This window comes from Pelophylax lessonae (genome assembly GCF_965119305.1).
Source record: "Pelophylax lessonae genome assembly, chromosome: 1".
In the NCBI taxonomy this organism is placed as follows: domain Eukaryota; kingdom Metazoa; phylum Chordata; class Amphibia; order Anura; family Ranidae; genus Pelophylax; species Pelophylax lessonae.
The window spans coordinates 514948476-514966763 of record NC_138768.1 but is presented as its reverse complement, the minus strand read 5'-3'; the positions used below and the strand labels follow the sequence as shown (position 1 = coordinate 514966763).

The window sequence follows — 18288 nt, the reverse complement described above, 5'->3', positions numbered from 1 at the left end:
GTGGCCCCAGACTGGCCTCGCCAGTCTTGGTACGCAGACCTTGTAAGGTTGGTCGCTGATGCTCCTTGAAAGTTTCCTCTCAGGTAAGATCTGCTGTCTCTAGGGCCAATCTTCCAGCCCGCTTTACAGTCGCTGGCTTTAATGGCGTGGCTGTTGAAAGCCAGGTATTGAAGGATAGTGGTCTATCTGACTCCATGATTCCTACACTGAAGGCCAGGAAGTCGGCTTCCAGGAATATCTACCATCGTACATGGAAATCGTACATTTCATGGTGTGAATCGTTGAAAGTGCACCCTCGTTTGTTTTTGGTAGCTAGGGTTTTGACTTTACTTCAAAAAGGGGTGCGTCATTTGGCACCTCTGAAACGATCCCTGTTAACACCAAATTCAGATCTCAGGAAGGTATCGGTTTTCCAAAAACCTCCTTTTGAGAACATTAGAGAGATTCCCCTGCTTACATTATCTCAGAAGGTTGCCTATTTGGTGGCTGTCACTTCTGCCTGCAAGGTGTCTGAACTGGTGGCGTTGTCTTGCTGTTGGTCTTGCTGTTCACCTTATCTGGTGGTCCACAGAGATAAAGTGGTATTTCGACCTAATCAGTCGTTTCTTCCTAAGGTGGTTTCTGGTTTCCTTTTTAATTAAGACCTTGTGCTGTCTTCACTCGGTCCTAAGCCCAAGCATCCCAAGGAATTTGCTTTGCATTCTTTGGATGTGGATCAGGCAATTAGTTTACCTGGCGTCTACTGAATCTTTCAGAAAATCACTTTTCGTCCTTACCGAAGGACCTCAAAGGATTGGCTGCATCTGCTGCAACCATTTCCAGATGCATCAGGCAGATGGTGGTTCAGGCTTATTCACTGAAGGGTCAGGTTCCTCCTTTCCCGGTGAAGTGCCTCTTTGGCTTTTTGCCATCAGGCGTCAGTGATGCAAGTTTGCAAGGTGGCAACTTGGTGGTCAGTGCACACATTTACAAAATTCTACAAGGTAGATGCGTTTGCATCTTCGGATGCCTCTTTTGGCCGCAAGGTTTGGCTAGCTGCTGTTTTTTAAGAGATTCTTTTTTTTCTTGTTGAGGGTGTATGTTTTTTCTAGGTGAGCTCCAGTGGTTACTGGTTGAGCTCCTTGTTACCCGGTTGGCTATGTTTAGCCTTTGGGGAATTACGTTAGTCTTTGCGTTTGTTTTTTCTACCCCTCATGATAATACTACTTTGGGACCTCCCAGTGGCTTAGAACAGGAGTTCCCAAACTGTGGGTCGGGACCCACTGGTGGGTTTCAAGCTGCGTTTGAGTGGGTCCCGCTGAGCCGGAAATCACTGAGAGTGGGCCAGTTTAAATTGTGCTGTGCGAGCCCGTGCAAATTACAGAAAGCCAGAGCAGTCAAATCGCAATGGATTCAGGACCCCGCCCACGCAGTTTACTGGGGCTGGTCTGCATTTCCCGCGAGGAGGATACTTGCATAAGTGAGTAACCATTTCTATGGCATTGTAATGTTGTATTTGTGCGGATGTGAGCTGTTATGTAGGATATGTTCATGCGGTGCTGAGCCAGCTTCTTGGTCCTGCTGGGGGCAGTTGTGGTTGCTAGACTAGCGGCTGGATTCTCTCAGCTATAGCGGGCAGAGATGGCAGCCTCAGTGTCATAGGAGGACCAGGTGGCCCGGCGGTGTCAGGAGTTCATGGCAGCCTCTGTGACCCCTGTAGATGATCTGAAGGAGAAGAGCCAGGACACAAAGACCAGCATAGAGCTTCTCATCATGGAGACTCTGGGTGAGGTGTACTGGGCAATGGAGAGGGCAAACGGGCTTCACCTTCACTGTGGACCGCTGGGAGAGAAAGGAGGGTGAGTGCCATATAGACTGCTGATCCCTGTCTTGGGGTGGTTGATTTCTGTCCTCTGCCTGCCTTATACTGTCTGAGGGTGCTGAATACTTACAACTATTATTTGCATTTATATAGCGCCAAAAAATTCTGTAGCTCTTTACAATATTCAATTACAAGCAAGTGGGTCCCGAAAACTAAATGTATTCAGAAGTGGGTCTCGGCCCAAAAAAGTTTGGGAAGCCCTGGCTTAGAAGATCTGAAGCTGCGTTTGTGAATGAACAATAGAGAAAACTGGATTTTTGACTTACCGTAAAATCATTTTCCCAGAAGTTCATTGACAGACGCAGCACCCGTCCATCTATGTATAGAATGGGGTTGTTGTCTTCTAAACACTGCTTGCAACGAAACTGAGGGCTGTAGCAGAGTGTGTGGGATTATGCCTGCAGGGACAGCCACATAGGCCTGGTGAAAGCCACGAAGCTGTGTCTGTCAATGAACTTCAGAGAGAAGGATTTTACGGTAAGTCAAAAATCCAGTTTTTGCCATTTAGTTATACTTTAAAGCAGGTGTTTTCAAACTTTGGCCCATCAGCTGTTCAGAAACTACATTTCCCATCATGCCTAGTCATGTCTGTGAATGTCCGTCTTACAAAGCCTCATGGGACGTGTAGTTCTGCAACAGCTGGAGGGCTGTGGTTTGGAGACCCCTGGTTTAAAAGGGTCTCCATACCACAAAACAGTTTAGATGGGAAAAAAATAGCAAATAAAGAAAAAATATAGCGTATACAATTGCGACACAAGTCATATTGTAATTAAATGTTATTAAAAATTACCTTTCCTTCTCAATCTGCAGCCGCTGTAATTTTCTGGAAATGCAATGCAATATGGCTACCTGGAGGTGTACTGAACACACCCCAGAAACATCATTTCCTGCTTGTGTGGTTGGCTCACCAATTTTCCCAGAAGTCTGCACTAAGATACAAGTCAGATTTCGGGCATCCCCTGCAACAAAAATGTCATTTTTGGTGAGATACTCCCAATAGGAACATGTCTAAAGGGATGCAGGCCCAGCAGATTTTCTTATTAGTTCCCTGCAGCTGCACAGCTGATTGATAACGAAACCACTCCCATTAGGCAAACTCAGCACAGATGAACCAAACGATGATTTCTTCCGAATATCAAAAGGTAGGAATCTGTAACAAAGGTCGTTATAATCCTTGTAATGTACATAGATCACCCAGAGGGGAATGTTTTTTTTTTTTCATCAATAAAAGTGGAGTTATGCTTTTAAGCTTGCTTTTTTGATGTTCAAAAGGATTGGAAGCCGCTTAAGGGTTAGATTTCTGCAGTCCCTTAGCTTCCTTTCTAATTTGTTACTTTAAGGATCGAGGTAAACACTTTTTTTTCTCTCTAACCTAGGTGTTGGGCAGGTTGTCCTGCAGGTTGCTGCAGCCACTGGAGGAAAACATCATTATGGAATAGAAAAAGCAGACATACCAGCCAAATATGCAGAAGTAAGTGTGGAATCATTTTATTTGGTGCGGCAGGCTATTTGGAATTAAACCCCTAAACAGTTGTATTTAATATTTTGTCTGATAACCCATTATTGTGCGGTATGTGTGATGTGCAACCAGTCGGCAGATCATTTGACTCTTAAGCAGGTTTGGCACAGGCAATTTTGGCTCATCATAAAAAGCTATTTGTTCTCATTGCATGATTTTATCACCGCTGATTTCCATGATCGTGTATATGCCTGTCATAATGCAACGTATTGTCATTATGGTATAAGTTTTGCCTGAGATTAGGGGGCAAGTCTTATGCTGGGTACAGAAGGGATTTCTTTTTGTTTGCGTGGAAAAAAACTTTCTGATAGACACACCCCTCTCTTCCCTGCAGAAGACGGTGAGAGCTGATTGGATGCTGGTTTTCCAGCATGTTTGTTCGATAGAAGTCGGTCATGAGACTTACAGAATTATCTTTGAAAGCTTTCTGACTAATACCTTTGCACAGTAGTGTGTGTGTGTATGTATGTATGGGTGTTGCCCTGTAAGACGACTTGAGAAGACGTATTTTATATATACTGTATAAATACTGCTAAAAAAAATAAAGGAACACTTTTTAATCGGAGTATAGCATCAAGTCCATTAAACTTCTGGGATATTGCTCTGGTCAGTTTAGTAGCAGAGGGGGTTGTTAATCAGTTACAGCTGCTTTGGTAGTGTTGAAATTTAACAGGCGCATTCGATGGGCAACAATGAGATAACCTTCAAAACAGGAATGGTTTTACAGGTAAAGGCTACTGACATTTTTTTTCCCCCTATTCATCTTTTCTGACTGTTTTTCACTAGTTTTGCATATGGCTAGGGTCGTTGCCACTACTGGTAGCAAAAGGCAATACCTGGACCCTATAGAGGTTGCACAGGTGGTCCATCTTCTCCAGGAGGGCACATCAATACGTGCCATTGCCAGAAGGTTTGCGGTGTCTCCCAGCAGTCTCAAGAACATAGAGGAGTTTCCAGGAGACAGGCAGTTACTCTAGGAGTGCTGGACAGGGTGGTAGAAGGTTCTTAACCACTTGCCGACCGCCGCAAGTACATATACTGCGGGGGGGCAGCCCCTCACAGGCAAAGTGACGTCACTAGCCTGTGAGGCTCTGGGAAGCGAGCCGCCTGTCCTTCTCCCCTGTGTAGGAACAGTGATCATACGGTTCTACTATGTAGGACCGTTGATCATTGTTCCTACACCTCAAGCCACAGCCAATCACAGTTAGAATCACGCCCCTAGGGACACACACAGCCCCTCCCTCTCAAAAAAAGTTAACCCCTTCACTACCAGTGTCATTTTACAGTAACAGTGCATATGTATAGCACTGATTACTGTAGTAATGTCACTGGTAACCTCAAAAATGTCAGTCAAGGGTCCGATCTGTCCGTCCCAATGTCGCAGACCCGCAAAAAAATTTGCAGATCGCCGCCATTACGCGTTAAAAAAAAAAATGACAAAAATCTTTCCCTTTGTTAGTAAACGCGATAACTTTTGCGCAAAACAATCAAAATACGCTTTTTGCGATTTCTTTTTTTTTACCATACATATGTAGCGTAAAAGAAATTGGCAAAAATGTTAAAGAAATTTGATTTTTATATTTTTTTTTTTGGGGAATTTCATATACAAAATGTGAAAAATATTGTTATTTTTGCAAAATTGAGGCTATTTTTTTGTTTATAACGCATGATCAAAAAATTGCACAGGTGATCAAATACCACCAAAAGAAAGCTCTGTTTGTGGTAAAAAAAAGGACATCAAATTTGTTTAGGTACAGCGTTGCACGACCGCGCAATTGTCCGTTAAAGTCACGCAGTGCCGAATCCCAAAATACCCCCTGGTCAGGAAGAGGGTAAAATCTTCCGGGGCTTAAGTGGTTAAGCCATCAGCAGGGCCAGTATCTGCTCCTTTGTGCAATGTCTCAGCAATTTCTCGCATGGAATAGCCTTAATTTCTCACAACAAGAATAGACGATTTTTCAGAAGAAAGTTATCTTTTTCTGGCCATTTTGAGAGTATAATCAAAGCCACAAATGCTGATGCTCCAGATACTCATGTGAGAATGGTTAATCAAGATTGCGATTTTTTTTTTTTTTTTTTTCTTTACGATTAATCGTGCAGCTCTAAATATATATATATATATATATATATATATATATATATATATATATATATATATATATATATATATACAGAGTGTTCAGCCAAAATGAGTACAACTCTTTTGAAAAGTAAGATGATAGTGCAACTAAAGTCTGTTTTTTTTTTTTTTTTTTTTTTTTTTTTTTTACTATTAAAATAATTAACATGTCATACTTGCCTGCTCTGTGCTGTAGTTTTGCACAGAGCATTCTGGATCCTCCTCTTCTTGGCTCCTTTTCTGGTTCTCCTGGCCCCTCCTTCCTATCGAATGCCCCCACTGCAAGCAGCTTGCTATGGGGCACCTGAGCCAAGCCGCAGCTCTGTGTGTCTATTCAGACACAAAGCCGTTATTTGGCCCCACCCCCTCTCTCTCTCCTGATTTGCTAACTGACTTTGACAATCAGGAGAGGGGGGAGTCCCGGACTACCAAGGCACTCATGTAAATCGCTGGATAGAGATGGGGCTCAGGTAAGTATCAGAGGAGCTGAAGGGGGCTGCTACAGTTTTTTTTATCTTAATGCATTAAGATAAAAACCTAATGCCTTTACAACCACTTTAATCAATATCTCAATGAACATAATTTAAAAAATTTTCACAAAACTGAATTTTAGAGAACATTTGTTTAGCTCATTACATGAAAGTAAGGTAATCATATAACTGAAGATTTTTTTATATTAAGTTTTATTCAAATTAGTTGATAAAAAAAATGAATACACCCTAAACCAAAACTACTACATCTAGTAATTTGTATTACCTCCATGATTTGTAAGGACAGCAACAAGTCTTATAGGCATGGAATGAACAAGTTGGTGACAAATTGCAACCTCTATCTTTCTCTTACATCCTCCGACAGTCGCCGCCCCTCATCACTATTGGGTATTGACTTCCGCTCCGCAGGAGTAGCTAGGCATAAGACTTAGTCAAAAGAACAAAAGCTTTTAGCATAGACACACCCATGGGGGCTATCCCACTGGTCAATACCCCCCTGCAGTGATCCCTCCGAACTCAGTTTGTCTCTGCCTAGCGTCAGGAGTAGTCATGCTTCCCTGTGCTGGGGCTTCAGTCTAAGCCTTTCTAATATTTTCTTTGATTTTTATTTGCAAACTTTCAGTTTTTTCTTTGCTTTACTAGCTGTTTATTTTGTCAGCTTTAGTTTAGTCGGATCTTCGGATGAAGATGGATCGTGCAGAGCTGGGAATCGGACTGGCCGCCCTGCCTCTCCAGGGCAGAGGGTCAGATGGATCCCCAGCACGCCATCGAGCGTTCGGCTATGGTTCGCCCTGGTGCTATCAACGATCCCTCCCTGCTCGCAGCAGGGATGCAGCCTGTGAGGTGGCTATCTCACTTGGACACATCTGCGATTCTGTGCTGCAGTGTCCTGCGTTTTTGGCTGACGGCATTCCCTGTCATCTGAGGACAGAGGCTTTCCGTTCATAGAGGCACCCCACGCCATCCGGTACAGGTAAGTACTTTCTGTGTGAGGACCTCTGTCTGGGGTGGCAGTCCTGTGTGGTGTGTCCCCTCATGTCTGTGCGTTTGTGGGGCTCCCTGATGCGATCCCTGCGGGGGTCTTCTTTAATACACTGCTGGCACTGTGTGGTGTGGCTGCCCCTCTCCTGTGTCACTTTTAGTGTTTGGGAGGTGCAGACTGTATGTGAGGCACCGCTGCGGCTGAAAACCGCGCGGTCTGCCATTTTGGATGTGGGCAGCATGTCTGGCTTCACTGTGGGCTTTTGCTATAGCTTGCTATGTAGTGATTTTGGCGCCATCCGGCGCCATCTTGTGTGTGGCAGAACGATCGTTCCGAGCACATGGCGGCCATCTTGCCGAAGCCTTCCATTCATTCCTATGGGCAGCCATTTTCCCTGGGCCTTGCAGCATATAGTTCAGCTTCTGGTGACCTCACTTCCTTTTCCTCTGGAGCAAGCGATCAGTGTGGTAACATTCTGTGGGGCTCTGCAGACTGTGTGTCTTCTATATCTCTCTGTTCTATCCTTCCTGGCTCAGTTTTGTCCCTTTTGGGGGGTCTGTGTACACTGTGTTTATAGCGATGGGCTGCGCTATCCGCAACGCTTTTAAAGGGCCAGTACTTTCACTGTTATTTTTTGCAATGGATTCTCAGGACAGCAAATTCCCCTCAGCCTTGTTTGGGGAACCCAGTTCTGCTGAACCCCCTGTTCTACCTAATTTGGCTGCTGTGGTGGCGTCTTTAGTGTCAAAAATAGAGGTGCTGATGGCTGAACGTGCCGCTAGGAAGAGGCCCAGATTATCTTTCTCCTCTGATTCAGATGGTGATGTGGCTGCTGTGGCTGGCTTGCCCTTTTTCAGGGTCTCGCTCGTCCCTGGACCCTCTGGGGTCTGAGGGGGAGGTGGAGGGGGTTGATGAATCTTCCTCGGGGTCGCCTGAACGTGCACACGTGGATGATTTGATTTCTTCTGTGAAAGAAACACTACATTTGGGGGATGAGCCCACTCCTCCGGCCGTTGTCCTCATTTGGTACACATAGGGCCCGCAAGTCGGCGCAGGTTTTTCCCTGCCCGCTGAGTTTCATCACACAGTGAATGAACAATGGCGCAGTTTAAAACGCCCCTTCACGGTGCCTAGTCGGTTTAAACTGCTGTACCCCTTTGCGCCTTCTACGGATGCGCGATGGTGCGTGGCCCCCAAGGTGGATCACGCTGTGGCCGTGTTGAACAAGGCTACTCTGGTTCCCACTGAGGATATCCCGGTGTTCCGGGATCCTACGGACAGGAGGTTGGAGTCTCTTGCCCGCCATGCCTATACGGTGGCGGGTTCCATGCTCAAACCTATTTTCTCTTCTGTCATGGTGGCTCAGGCGGTGGCGGACTGGACTAAGGTGCTCAGACGCACACTAGTGTCTGATTCTGCCCCACCTGCTACGCTGGAAATGGTGGACAAAATTCATCAAGGGGTCATGTTTTTGTGCGATGCGGCCTTGAATGAGGCCCCTTTGGCTGCACGCCTGTCTAGTGTCGCGGTGCTTAACCGTCGACTGATCTGGCTGAAGAGCTGGTCGGCTGACCAGACGTCACGGAAGACGGTGGCTGACTTTCCTTATGCTGGGTCTCGCCTTTTTGGCGAGGCCTTGGATACTTTGGTGAAAGGAGTCACTGGGGGCAAGAGCACTCTGCTGCCCCGAATCCGAAGAACAAGTCCTTTCGCGGCAAGCGGGGTCCCGCCTTTAGACCCACTCGGGGTCCTTTTGTGCCTTTAAGTCACAATTCAAGGGCAAACCTTTCAAGGGCCAAGGTGGCCAGAAGAAGCCCTGGGCGGGTAAGCAAAAGTCCGGCCATGCCGGCACGGCGGCTCAGCCCGCCTCTGCCTGAAGGGACGCCCTCACCCGTTTCATGGGTGGGGGGACGTTTGCGCGGTTTCCTCCAAACTTGGCTGCTCCGAATTCCGGACAGGTGGGTTCAGGAGATCATTCGATCAGGATACAAGATCGAATTCCTTTCATGGCCAGCGGACAGATTCTTTCCCTCAAATCTTCATTTGACCCCAGGGCGTTTACAGGACCTGCATCGAGCGGTGCAGGACCTCTTGGTCCGGGGGTAATTGTCCCGGTGCCTCATCGGGACAGGTTTAGGGGGTTTTACTCCAATCTGTTCACTGTGCCCAGAAAGGAGGGCAAGGTGCGACCGATCCTGGACTTGAAAGCTCTGAACCAATTTGTGCGCGTTCGGAAGTTCCGCATGGAATCCCTCCGCTCGGTGGGGGCCTCCCTGAGTCCAGGGGAATTCCTGGCCTCTACAGACCTACAGGATGCATATCTGCACATCCCCATTTTCGAGGGTCATCAGAGGTACCTTCGGTTCGCCATTGCGTAGGACCATTATCAGTTTGTAGCGTTACCTTTCGGTCTCGCTTCGGCTCAAAGGGTCTTTACCAAAGTGCTGGCGCCTCTTCTGGGTCTGCTAAGGGCACAGGGCATTGCGGTCTTGGGATATCTAGACGATCTTCTGTTAAGATCGAGTGCCAGTCAGAGCCTGACGTGCGATCTGTCGACTACGGTACAGACGCTACAGGAGTTCGGTTGGACCATCAACGTTCAGGAGTCGACTTTGTTTCCTTCGGTTCGTCTTCCCTATCTGGGAATGGTTCTGGACTCTGCTCAAGCAAAGGTTTTTCTGCCAGAGGACACCTTCCTTCCGATCAACATATTGGAATTGAGAGCGATCAAGCTCTGTCTCTTCCAGTGGTCGGATCGACTTCGGGGCCGTCCTGTTCGAGTACAGACGGACAATGCTACCGCAGTGGCTTACATCAACCACCAAGGGGCCACCAGGAGTGCCCGGGCGGCCCGGGAGGTGACCGACATTCTGTCTTGGGCCGAGACTCATGTCCCGGCAATATCAGCAGTTCATATTCCGGGTGTGGAGAATTGGCAGGCCGACTATCTGAGCCGCCAGACCCTGGACCAGGGGGGAATGGTCCCTACACCCGGAGGTCTTCCAAATGCTTTGTGCGAAGTGGGGCTCCCCGGACGTGGATCTGTTCGCGTCTCGGCTAAACCACAAGGTGGAAAGGTTCGTGGCAAGAACGCGCGATCCGCGGGCGGACGCCTCGGATGCGTTGGTGGCCCCTTGGCATCAGTATCGTCTGATGTATGCCTTTCCTCCGATTCAGTTGTCCAGGTTCCTTCGCAGGCTAGCCTCGGAACCGCACTTAGTGATCCTGGTGGCGCCGGACTGGCCACGCCGGTCCTGGTACGCCGACGTTGTTCACCTGGCGGTCGAGCCTCCTTGGCGGCTGCCACTGCGTGAAGATCTACTGTCTCAGGGACCGATCTTCCATCCTGCTTTACTGTCGCTGGCTTTAACGGCCTGGCTGTTGAAAGCCAGGTCCTGAGAGACGGGGGTCTTTCCCCAGAGGTCATTCCTACTTTGATCAAGGCTAGGAAAGCCTCGTCTGGTAAAATTTATTACCGCACCTGGAAAGCCTATTTTGCCTGGTGTGAGTCCAGGGGGTTCTCTCCTCGCTCATACTCGGTGACGAGAGTTTTGGCTTTCCTTCAGACTGGTGTGGACCAGCGCCTGGCGCTGGCCACGATCAAGGGCCAGGTTTCTGCACTGGCTGTTCTTTTTCAACGCCCTGTGGCGTCTCATTCCTTAATTCGCACCTTTATTCCTGGTGTGCGACATTTGGCTCCTCCCCGGAGGGAGCCTCTAACTCCGTGGGACTTGAACTTGGTTCTGTCCGTATTGCAGCGTTCTCCCTTTGAAAACATCCGGGAGATATCGTTACCTCTGCTGTCTAAAAAGGTTGCCTTTCTAGTGGCGATCACTTCGGCTCGCAGGGTGTCGGAGTTGGCGACGTTGTCTTGCCGCTCTCCTTATTGGGTGGTTCACAAGGATAAGGTGGTCTTGCGACCTCATTTGTCTTTTCTCCCCAAGGTGGTCTCTGATTTTCACCTTAACGAGGACATTGTTTTGCCTTCGCTCTGTGCGAAGCCTAATCATCCTAAGGAGGTTGCATTACATTCCTTGGATGTTGTCAGGGCGATCAGGGTATACCTATTGTCCACTGAATCCTTTTGGAAATCGGATTCCCGATTTGTCCTTCCTGAGGAACCTCGGAAGGGCATGGCTGCGTCTGCGGCGACCATTGCCAAATGCATCAGACAGACCATTGTACAGGCCTATGCTTTGAGGGAACGGGTTCCACCCTTCCCTGTTAAGGCGCACTCTACCAGATCATTGAGTACGTCCTGGGCCTACCGCCATCAGGCCTCGATGGCCCAGGTGTGCAAGGCTGCGACTTGGTCGTCGGTGCACACCTTTTCCAAATTCTATACGGTGGATGTTCTGGCATTGCCTCCTTTGGCCGCAAAGTTCTCAATGAGGCAGTGCCATAGGGGACCCTTGTTTTTTTGTGGGTCACTGGCTGTTAGGGTGTTTATCCCCTGGGTAATTTGTTTTCCTGGAATGTTGCTCCTGTTGAGCTTTTTCTGTTGCCCAGAAGGTTCTCTTACTATGCGTGTAAGGTTCCTTTCTCTGATGTGGGTACTGCGTTGCCTTTTCTACGGTTACGTCTCCCACCCCTCATGTCTACACTGCTTTGGGACGTCCCAATAGTGATGACTTATGAGGGGTGGCGACTGTCGGAGGCTGTAAGAGAACGGAATTTTTGTAAAATCCTACCGTAAAATTCCTTTCTGAGTCCTCCGACAGTCGCCGCCCCCGCCCCTCTTTTGGGGTTTTTTCTTGTACACCTACTGCTATTCTACCGAACTGAGTTGGGAGGGATTACTGCAGGGGGGTATTGACCAGTGGGACAGCCCTCATGGGTGTGTCGAATGCTAAATGCTTTTGTTCTTTTGACTAAGTCTTATGCCTAGCTACTCCTGCAGAGCGGAAGTCAATACCCAATAGTGATGACTTATGAGGGGCGGCGACTGTCGGAGGACTCAGAGAAGGGAATTTTACGGTAAGATTTTACAAAAATCCATTTTTTTCCATTTTTCAAGAACCACTTCTTTTGGAGCCTGGATGGAGAGTGATGCTCAACTTGTCTCTTCGGAATTACACGTAGGTGTTTGGGTTCAGAACAGGAGACATATAGTACCTAACCACTGAATCACTTTCACCCTGTTCTTCTTTAGAAATGTAACACTGGCCTTTCATGTGTGTTTTGGATCATTGTCCTGTTGGGAAAGGGCACGGAGTGATGGTAGCATCTTTTCATTCAATATAGAGCAGTACATTTGTGAAATCTTGATACCTTCATTGAAAGGCAGCTCCCTGACACCAGCAGCACTCATGCAGCCCCACAGAATGGCACTGCCACTGCCACCATCATGCATTTTTCTTTACTCTTTAATTTTGCTACACCATACAGTTTTTTGGAGCGATCAGTTCCTAAAACATTTATCTTGGTCTCATCACTCCAGAGTTCAGAGTTTCCCAGTCTTCTTTTTCAGCATGAACCCTAGCAAATGCTAGGTGGGCTTTTTTTTTTGTATGGGCTTTAGGGGAGGCTTCCTTCGTGGACGACACCCATGCATGTCATTCCTTTGCAGTGTACGCCGTTTTGTGTCACGGGAAACAATCACCCCAGTTTTTCTTTCTACTTCTTTAGCTAACTGCAGTGAACTAGCATGGCAATTTTTCTTCAACCCTTCTCATCAGAAGACGCTCCTGTCGATGTGTTCACTTCCATGGACGTCTGTGAGATGGTTGCAGTTCCATCCTTGTTACATTTTTGTGTCACTTTTGCTACAGTATTCTGACTAAGTAAAGCTTTGCTGCTCTTCTTGTAGCCTTCACCTTTCTTGTGTAATGAAATTATTTTCTTAGGCTTTGTGACATTTCTCCTCCGTGTGGTGCCATTGCTGACAGCATGAAATGGGAAGATGTTTTCTTTAAGTAACGCCCTTTTAAAATCAGCTGTCTGCTAGACACCTGTTGGAACACCTTTAGTACCGCCCGCCGCAGATTTACTGGGGAAGGCAGCCTCTCCTGCGCGAACCGACGTGGCCCCACATCGATCGATCGCGCGCGTGAGGCTGGGGCGCTAGGTGCCACTAGGCAGTGGGGATGTTGATGCATGGGGCCGAAGGCCGCGATTGCCGATGGGCACCCACAATGGCTCCCCTCTGAGAGAGAATGATGGTCAGCTGTTGTAAACACAACAGACCGTTCTTTTCTCTGAAATGATCAGAGCGCATGTGGTCCTTCTATATAGGATCACAGGTCTCTATGATCATTTCACAAACTCTTCACCCATACAGTTAGTCAACACTCCCCTAGGCTCTCACTTAATCCTTTGATCACCCTTAGGTTAACCTCTTTTCTGCCAATGTCTATATTACAGTAACAGAAACAGAACAGAAAGCTAAAGACACAAGAGGAATGTGTCTGGTACCCATCTTGGACTTAATGACCAGCATAAGACACAGGTAAAATCGTATTAATATTTATTGAAAAATACACATTTGAACAGAAAAATGTGTGTAAAACACACTAAGTAAATCCTAAAAGTATCCTAATGGGGGATCTCAAAGCAGCATAACCACATAGGATAATTGTAGAATAAAATCACAACATGAACAATTGGCTAGTGAGGCCAATATGAAGAGCAGTCTCTTGGTGAATGGATGACACCTAACATGTTTCGGACTATAAGGGTATATGTCCTTCAGAGGTGACACTGAATAACCATGGACTCTCAAATTCACTGTATCTATAAGTATAAGAAATGTATTTTTCAGAAAAAACAACAATCATGACAATATAGCGAAATAGTGTACGGATATAATAATGTAAATATACTGTGCTGTGCATCATGCATAAATCATGGCAGTACTCCACATGCAGGAAGATTCTTTGCGTTTGCAAAGAATCCTAGACTTTAGGTACTGATATGCTGCAGATATAGAGGGACAATTCACCAATGGTGGCACTGCCTAGGTGGTAGGAAAAAGACCGCTCTAAACTCAGTCAAGAGGATTCCCGGTGGACAAAAATTGTTCAAGTGTCCATAGATGGCTAAGCCAGGAAAATTAAAAAAAAAAAAAAAAAAAAAAAAAAAAAGGAACAAAAATTTGTATATGATAGCCTTATAAGAATGTAATTTATATAAAGAAAAATATTGTATGATTGCTTAATTATAGGTTAACTTGAAGGCAAGAAGATAGATAGGAAAACCATCACAAAGTATATGGTAATTGTGTCATACAAGTATATTAGATGATAGTTGTATCACACAAATCTAGGATCAGAAAAAAAAATAGATCGACAATATGTATAACTCTCAGTGGTAGTATGGCATACACCGGCTGCCCCAGCATGAGTCTCCATAATTATTCAATATAAATGGGAATAATAATAAAAGGTTCCTTCTATAGTTCAGCCAAAACAGGAGTGACAAAATCAAAAAAGCTTTTAATACCCTCTAGTGCGAATCATCTGTGATGGATTTAAAATTTAAAAGAGCAAAATTAATCCCTGGGTGGCTAAACTCCAACATAAAAATGCATATTAGTGCTAAAGGAAAGGCTTTCAAAAAATACAAGGCTCATTGGCAGCATTTAAGCATTACCAAGAGTGTAATAAGAAATGTAAAGATGAAATCAGGGTGGCTAAAATAGAACACGAGAGACATATAGCGGAAGAGAGTAAAAAGAACCCCAAGAAGTTCTTTAGGTATATAAACAGTAGGAAAGCGAGGTCAGAACACATTGGCCCCATAAAAGATGACAAAGGAAATATGGCCACTGAGGACAGGGAAAAGGCGGAAGTGTTAAATAATTTCTTCTCTTCAGTCTTCACAAAAGAATCGGGGGGCTACACGAACCCAGCTTGTAAGGCCAAACTAAACAACACACCTCAGGAAGTACCCCCATGGCTAACAGAAGATAGACTTAGAACTAAACTTGAGAAACTTAACATAAATAAATCACCGGGACCGGATGGCTTGCACCCGAGGGTTCTTAAAGAGCTCAGCCAGGTGATTGTCAGACCATTATTCTTGATCTTTAAGGATAGTTTACAGATGGGTATGGTGCCAGCAGATTGGAAAAAGGCCAACGTAGTACCAATATTTAAAAAGGGGCCGAGGTGTATCCCGGGTAACTATAGACCTGTCAGCCTAACATCTGTAGTCTGAAAGATTTTGGAGGGGATGTTAAGGGACCACATACAAGACTTTAGTAATGAAAACAATATAATTAGTAGTAATCAGCATGGATTTATGAAAAATCGTTTTTGCCAAACCAATCTGTTAACCTTCTACGATGAAGTGAGCTGCCACCTAGATAAAGGTAAGCCTGTGGATGTGGTGTATCTGGACTTTGCAAAGGCCTTTGACACCGTTCCCCACAAACGCTTACTGTACAAACTAAGGAAGGTAGGTATGGACCATAAGGGCGGGTGTGGAAAGTGGGGTCCCCCAGGGTTCGGTCCTGGGACCACTCGTGTTTAATTTATTCATAAATGATCTAGAGGAGGGGATATCTAATACAATCTCAGTATTTGCGGATGATACTAAACTAAGCATGCCAATATCTTCTATGCAGGATGTGGAAACCTTACAAGCGGACCTGAACAAAATAACGGGGTGGGCAACTACATGGCAGATGAGGTTTAATGTTGATAAATGTAAAGTAATGTACTTGGGGGCCAGAAACCAGAAAGCAAGCTACTCACTAGGGGGGGAACCTCTGGGGGAGTCTAGGATGGAAAAAGACTTGGGGGTACTGGAAGACAACAGGCTTGGCAGTGGCATGCAATGCCAAGCAGCTGCAAGCAAAGCCAACAGAATATTGGGATGTATAAAGGGGTTCTTCACTGTAAGGGCGGTAAGGATGTGGAATTCTCTTTCACAAGCAGTCGTATCAGCAGGGAGCATTGATAGTTTCAAAAAACTATTAGATGGGCACCTTAAAGACCACAACATACAGGGGTATACAATGTACGGTTAAAAGCAAACACACACACACATCATAGGTTGAACTGGATGGACTGATGTCTTTTTTCAATCTCACTAACTATGTAACTATGATGTAGTCCGAGTATTGTCTGGAGTGAATGCAATGCCTCCGCCATAGAACGAAGTTCCTAATGGCACAGTATTATATACCAACAGAGGTCCTAATGAGTAAATTGCCAGCAGCTGTCGCTCTGAAGGACGCACCACCCCGTGGATAAGTATCCCCAGCTGTGAGTGCATCTGGGATACCCCGGCGAGATGGCACGCGGTGCGGCCCCGTCCATCCACGGAAGGGGGGCGAGGTTCCTACGCGCGTCATCACGCCGCGACGCAGAGAATAGCAGAGCGCGTGTGTCATGATAGCCAAAGGACCAGATGTAAGCACTGGAATGCACGTGCTATTGAACCGCTATTGAACCGCAAACAGGAAGTACAGCGGTCTAAAAAACTACCGCTGTACTTCCTGTTTGCGGTTCATTAGCACTCACAGCTGGGGAATTAGGAACTTGCCTCTTTTGCGGAGGCATTGCATTCACTCCAGACAATACTCTGACTACATCCGTCACAGATGATTCATACTACAGGGTACGAAAAGCTTTTTTGATTTTGTCACTGTTTTGTCTGAACTATAGAAGGAACCTTTTTTTTTATTATTCCCATTTATATTGAATAATTATGGAGACTCTTGCTGGGGCAGCTGGTGTATGCCATACTACCACTGACTGCCACTGAGAGTTATACATTTTGTCGATGTCTATTTATTTTTCTGATCTTTTCTGATTTATTTGTGATACAACTATCACCCAATATACTTGTATGACATGATTACCATACACTTTGATGGTTTTCCTATCTAAATCTTCTTGCCTTCAAGGTCGCCTATCATTAGCAATCATACATTATTATTTTTCTTTATATAAATTACATTTTTATAAAGCTGTTATACAAATTATTGTTCCCTTATTTTTTCTTTTTTTAATTGCCTGGCTTAGCCCTCTATGGACACTTGGAAAATTTTTGTTCACCTGGTATCCTCATGACTGAGTTTAGAGCGGGCTTTTTCCTACCACCTAGGCAGTACCACCTTTGGTGAATTGTCCCTCTATATCTGCAGCATATGAGTACCTAAAACCTATGATTTTTTGCAATTGGATGTTACAATGTCTTGGGATCCCTGTTTCTGATGCCCTTCCTGCATGTGTGTACTGCACTGATCTTATATGATACACAGCGCAGTATGTTTACATTATTATATCTGTACACTATTTTGCTACGTTGTCATGATTGTTGTTTTTTTCTGAAAATGAAATTTCTTAGGCTGCACTCACACTTGAGCGTAGCGTTTTACCGTGTTTTTTTACCGCGATTTTCAGGCGTTTTTTTCAGGTGTTTTTGCAGGCAGGCATTGATATCTATCAAAAACGCTGGTAATCAGCCCAAAAAGAAGCTCATGTACTTTTTTTCAGCTACAGGCGTTTTGCAAAACGCTCAGATGTGAACAGGGGCCATTTAAATGAATGGGGTTTTACTTGTTGGGCGTTATGGAACGTTTTTTTTTTTAGCGTTTTTGGAGCTGAAAAACACTCAAAAAGGCCTAGGTGTGAATGGAGCCTTAGGGTCCATGTACACTGCAACTTGTAAACGGCCATTTAGGAGCAGTTGGGCGTTTTTTTCAGAAGCCTCTGGACCAACCTCCATGTTATCTTACCTGTCCATGTACACAGGATAGTTTACAGTCATTTGCAGGCAGTTGAGTTCAGTGACGTTTTTTGGAAAGCAATTATTTGCGTTCGAATGTGTGTCTCCTGGCGTTTACAGCGTAAAAACGCGACCGAATGCGATGACCCGCATTTAGCGCTCGTGTTTTTCCATTTTAAAGGGGAATGATTTTTTGACCTCTAGAAATGGTTCTAAACGCAAACGCGGGTGCAAACGCAACACAACGGATGTTTTAAACGTCCTTTAACCGCTTGCCGACCGCCGCAAGTACATATACTGCGGCGGTCAGCCCCTCAAAGGCAGAGTGACGTATCTGTACATCACTAGCCAGTGAGGCTCTGGGGAGCGAGCGCGCCGGCGCGCTCCCACGAGGTCACGGATACCCCCCCCCCCCGCGTGTGTGACCGGCGGACCCGACGTCCGCCGGTCACTCAGCGATCGTCGGGGGAGAGGGAGAAAGGCAGGCTGTGTAAACAAGCCGCCCGTCATTCTCCCCTGTGTAGAAACAATGATCATACGGTTCTACTATGTTGGACCGTTGATCATTGTTCCTACAGCTCAAGTCACAGCCAATCAGTTAGAATCACACCCCTAGGGACACACACAGCCCCTCCCTCT

General features: G+C 46.0%; 1 protein-coding gene across 2 annotated transcripts in view; it reads left to right on the top strand.

Annotated features, from left to right (window-relative positions):
• DOT1L (DOT1 like histone lysine methyltransferase) overlaps positions 1-18288 on the top strand; it is a 352682-nt gene that overhangs the window by 122720 nt on the left and 211674 nt on the right. For both annotated transcript variants that reach the window (XM_082247290.1, XM_082247289.1), the window contains exon 6: positions 3238-3332. In XM_082247290.1, coding sequence (XP_082103416.1) covers positions 3238-3332 — 95 coding nt within the window. The remainder of the gene's footprint in view (positions 1-3237; positions 3333-18288) is intronic.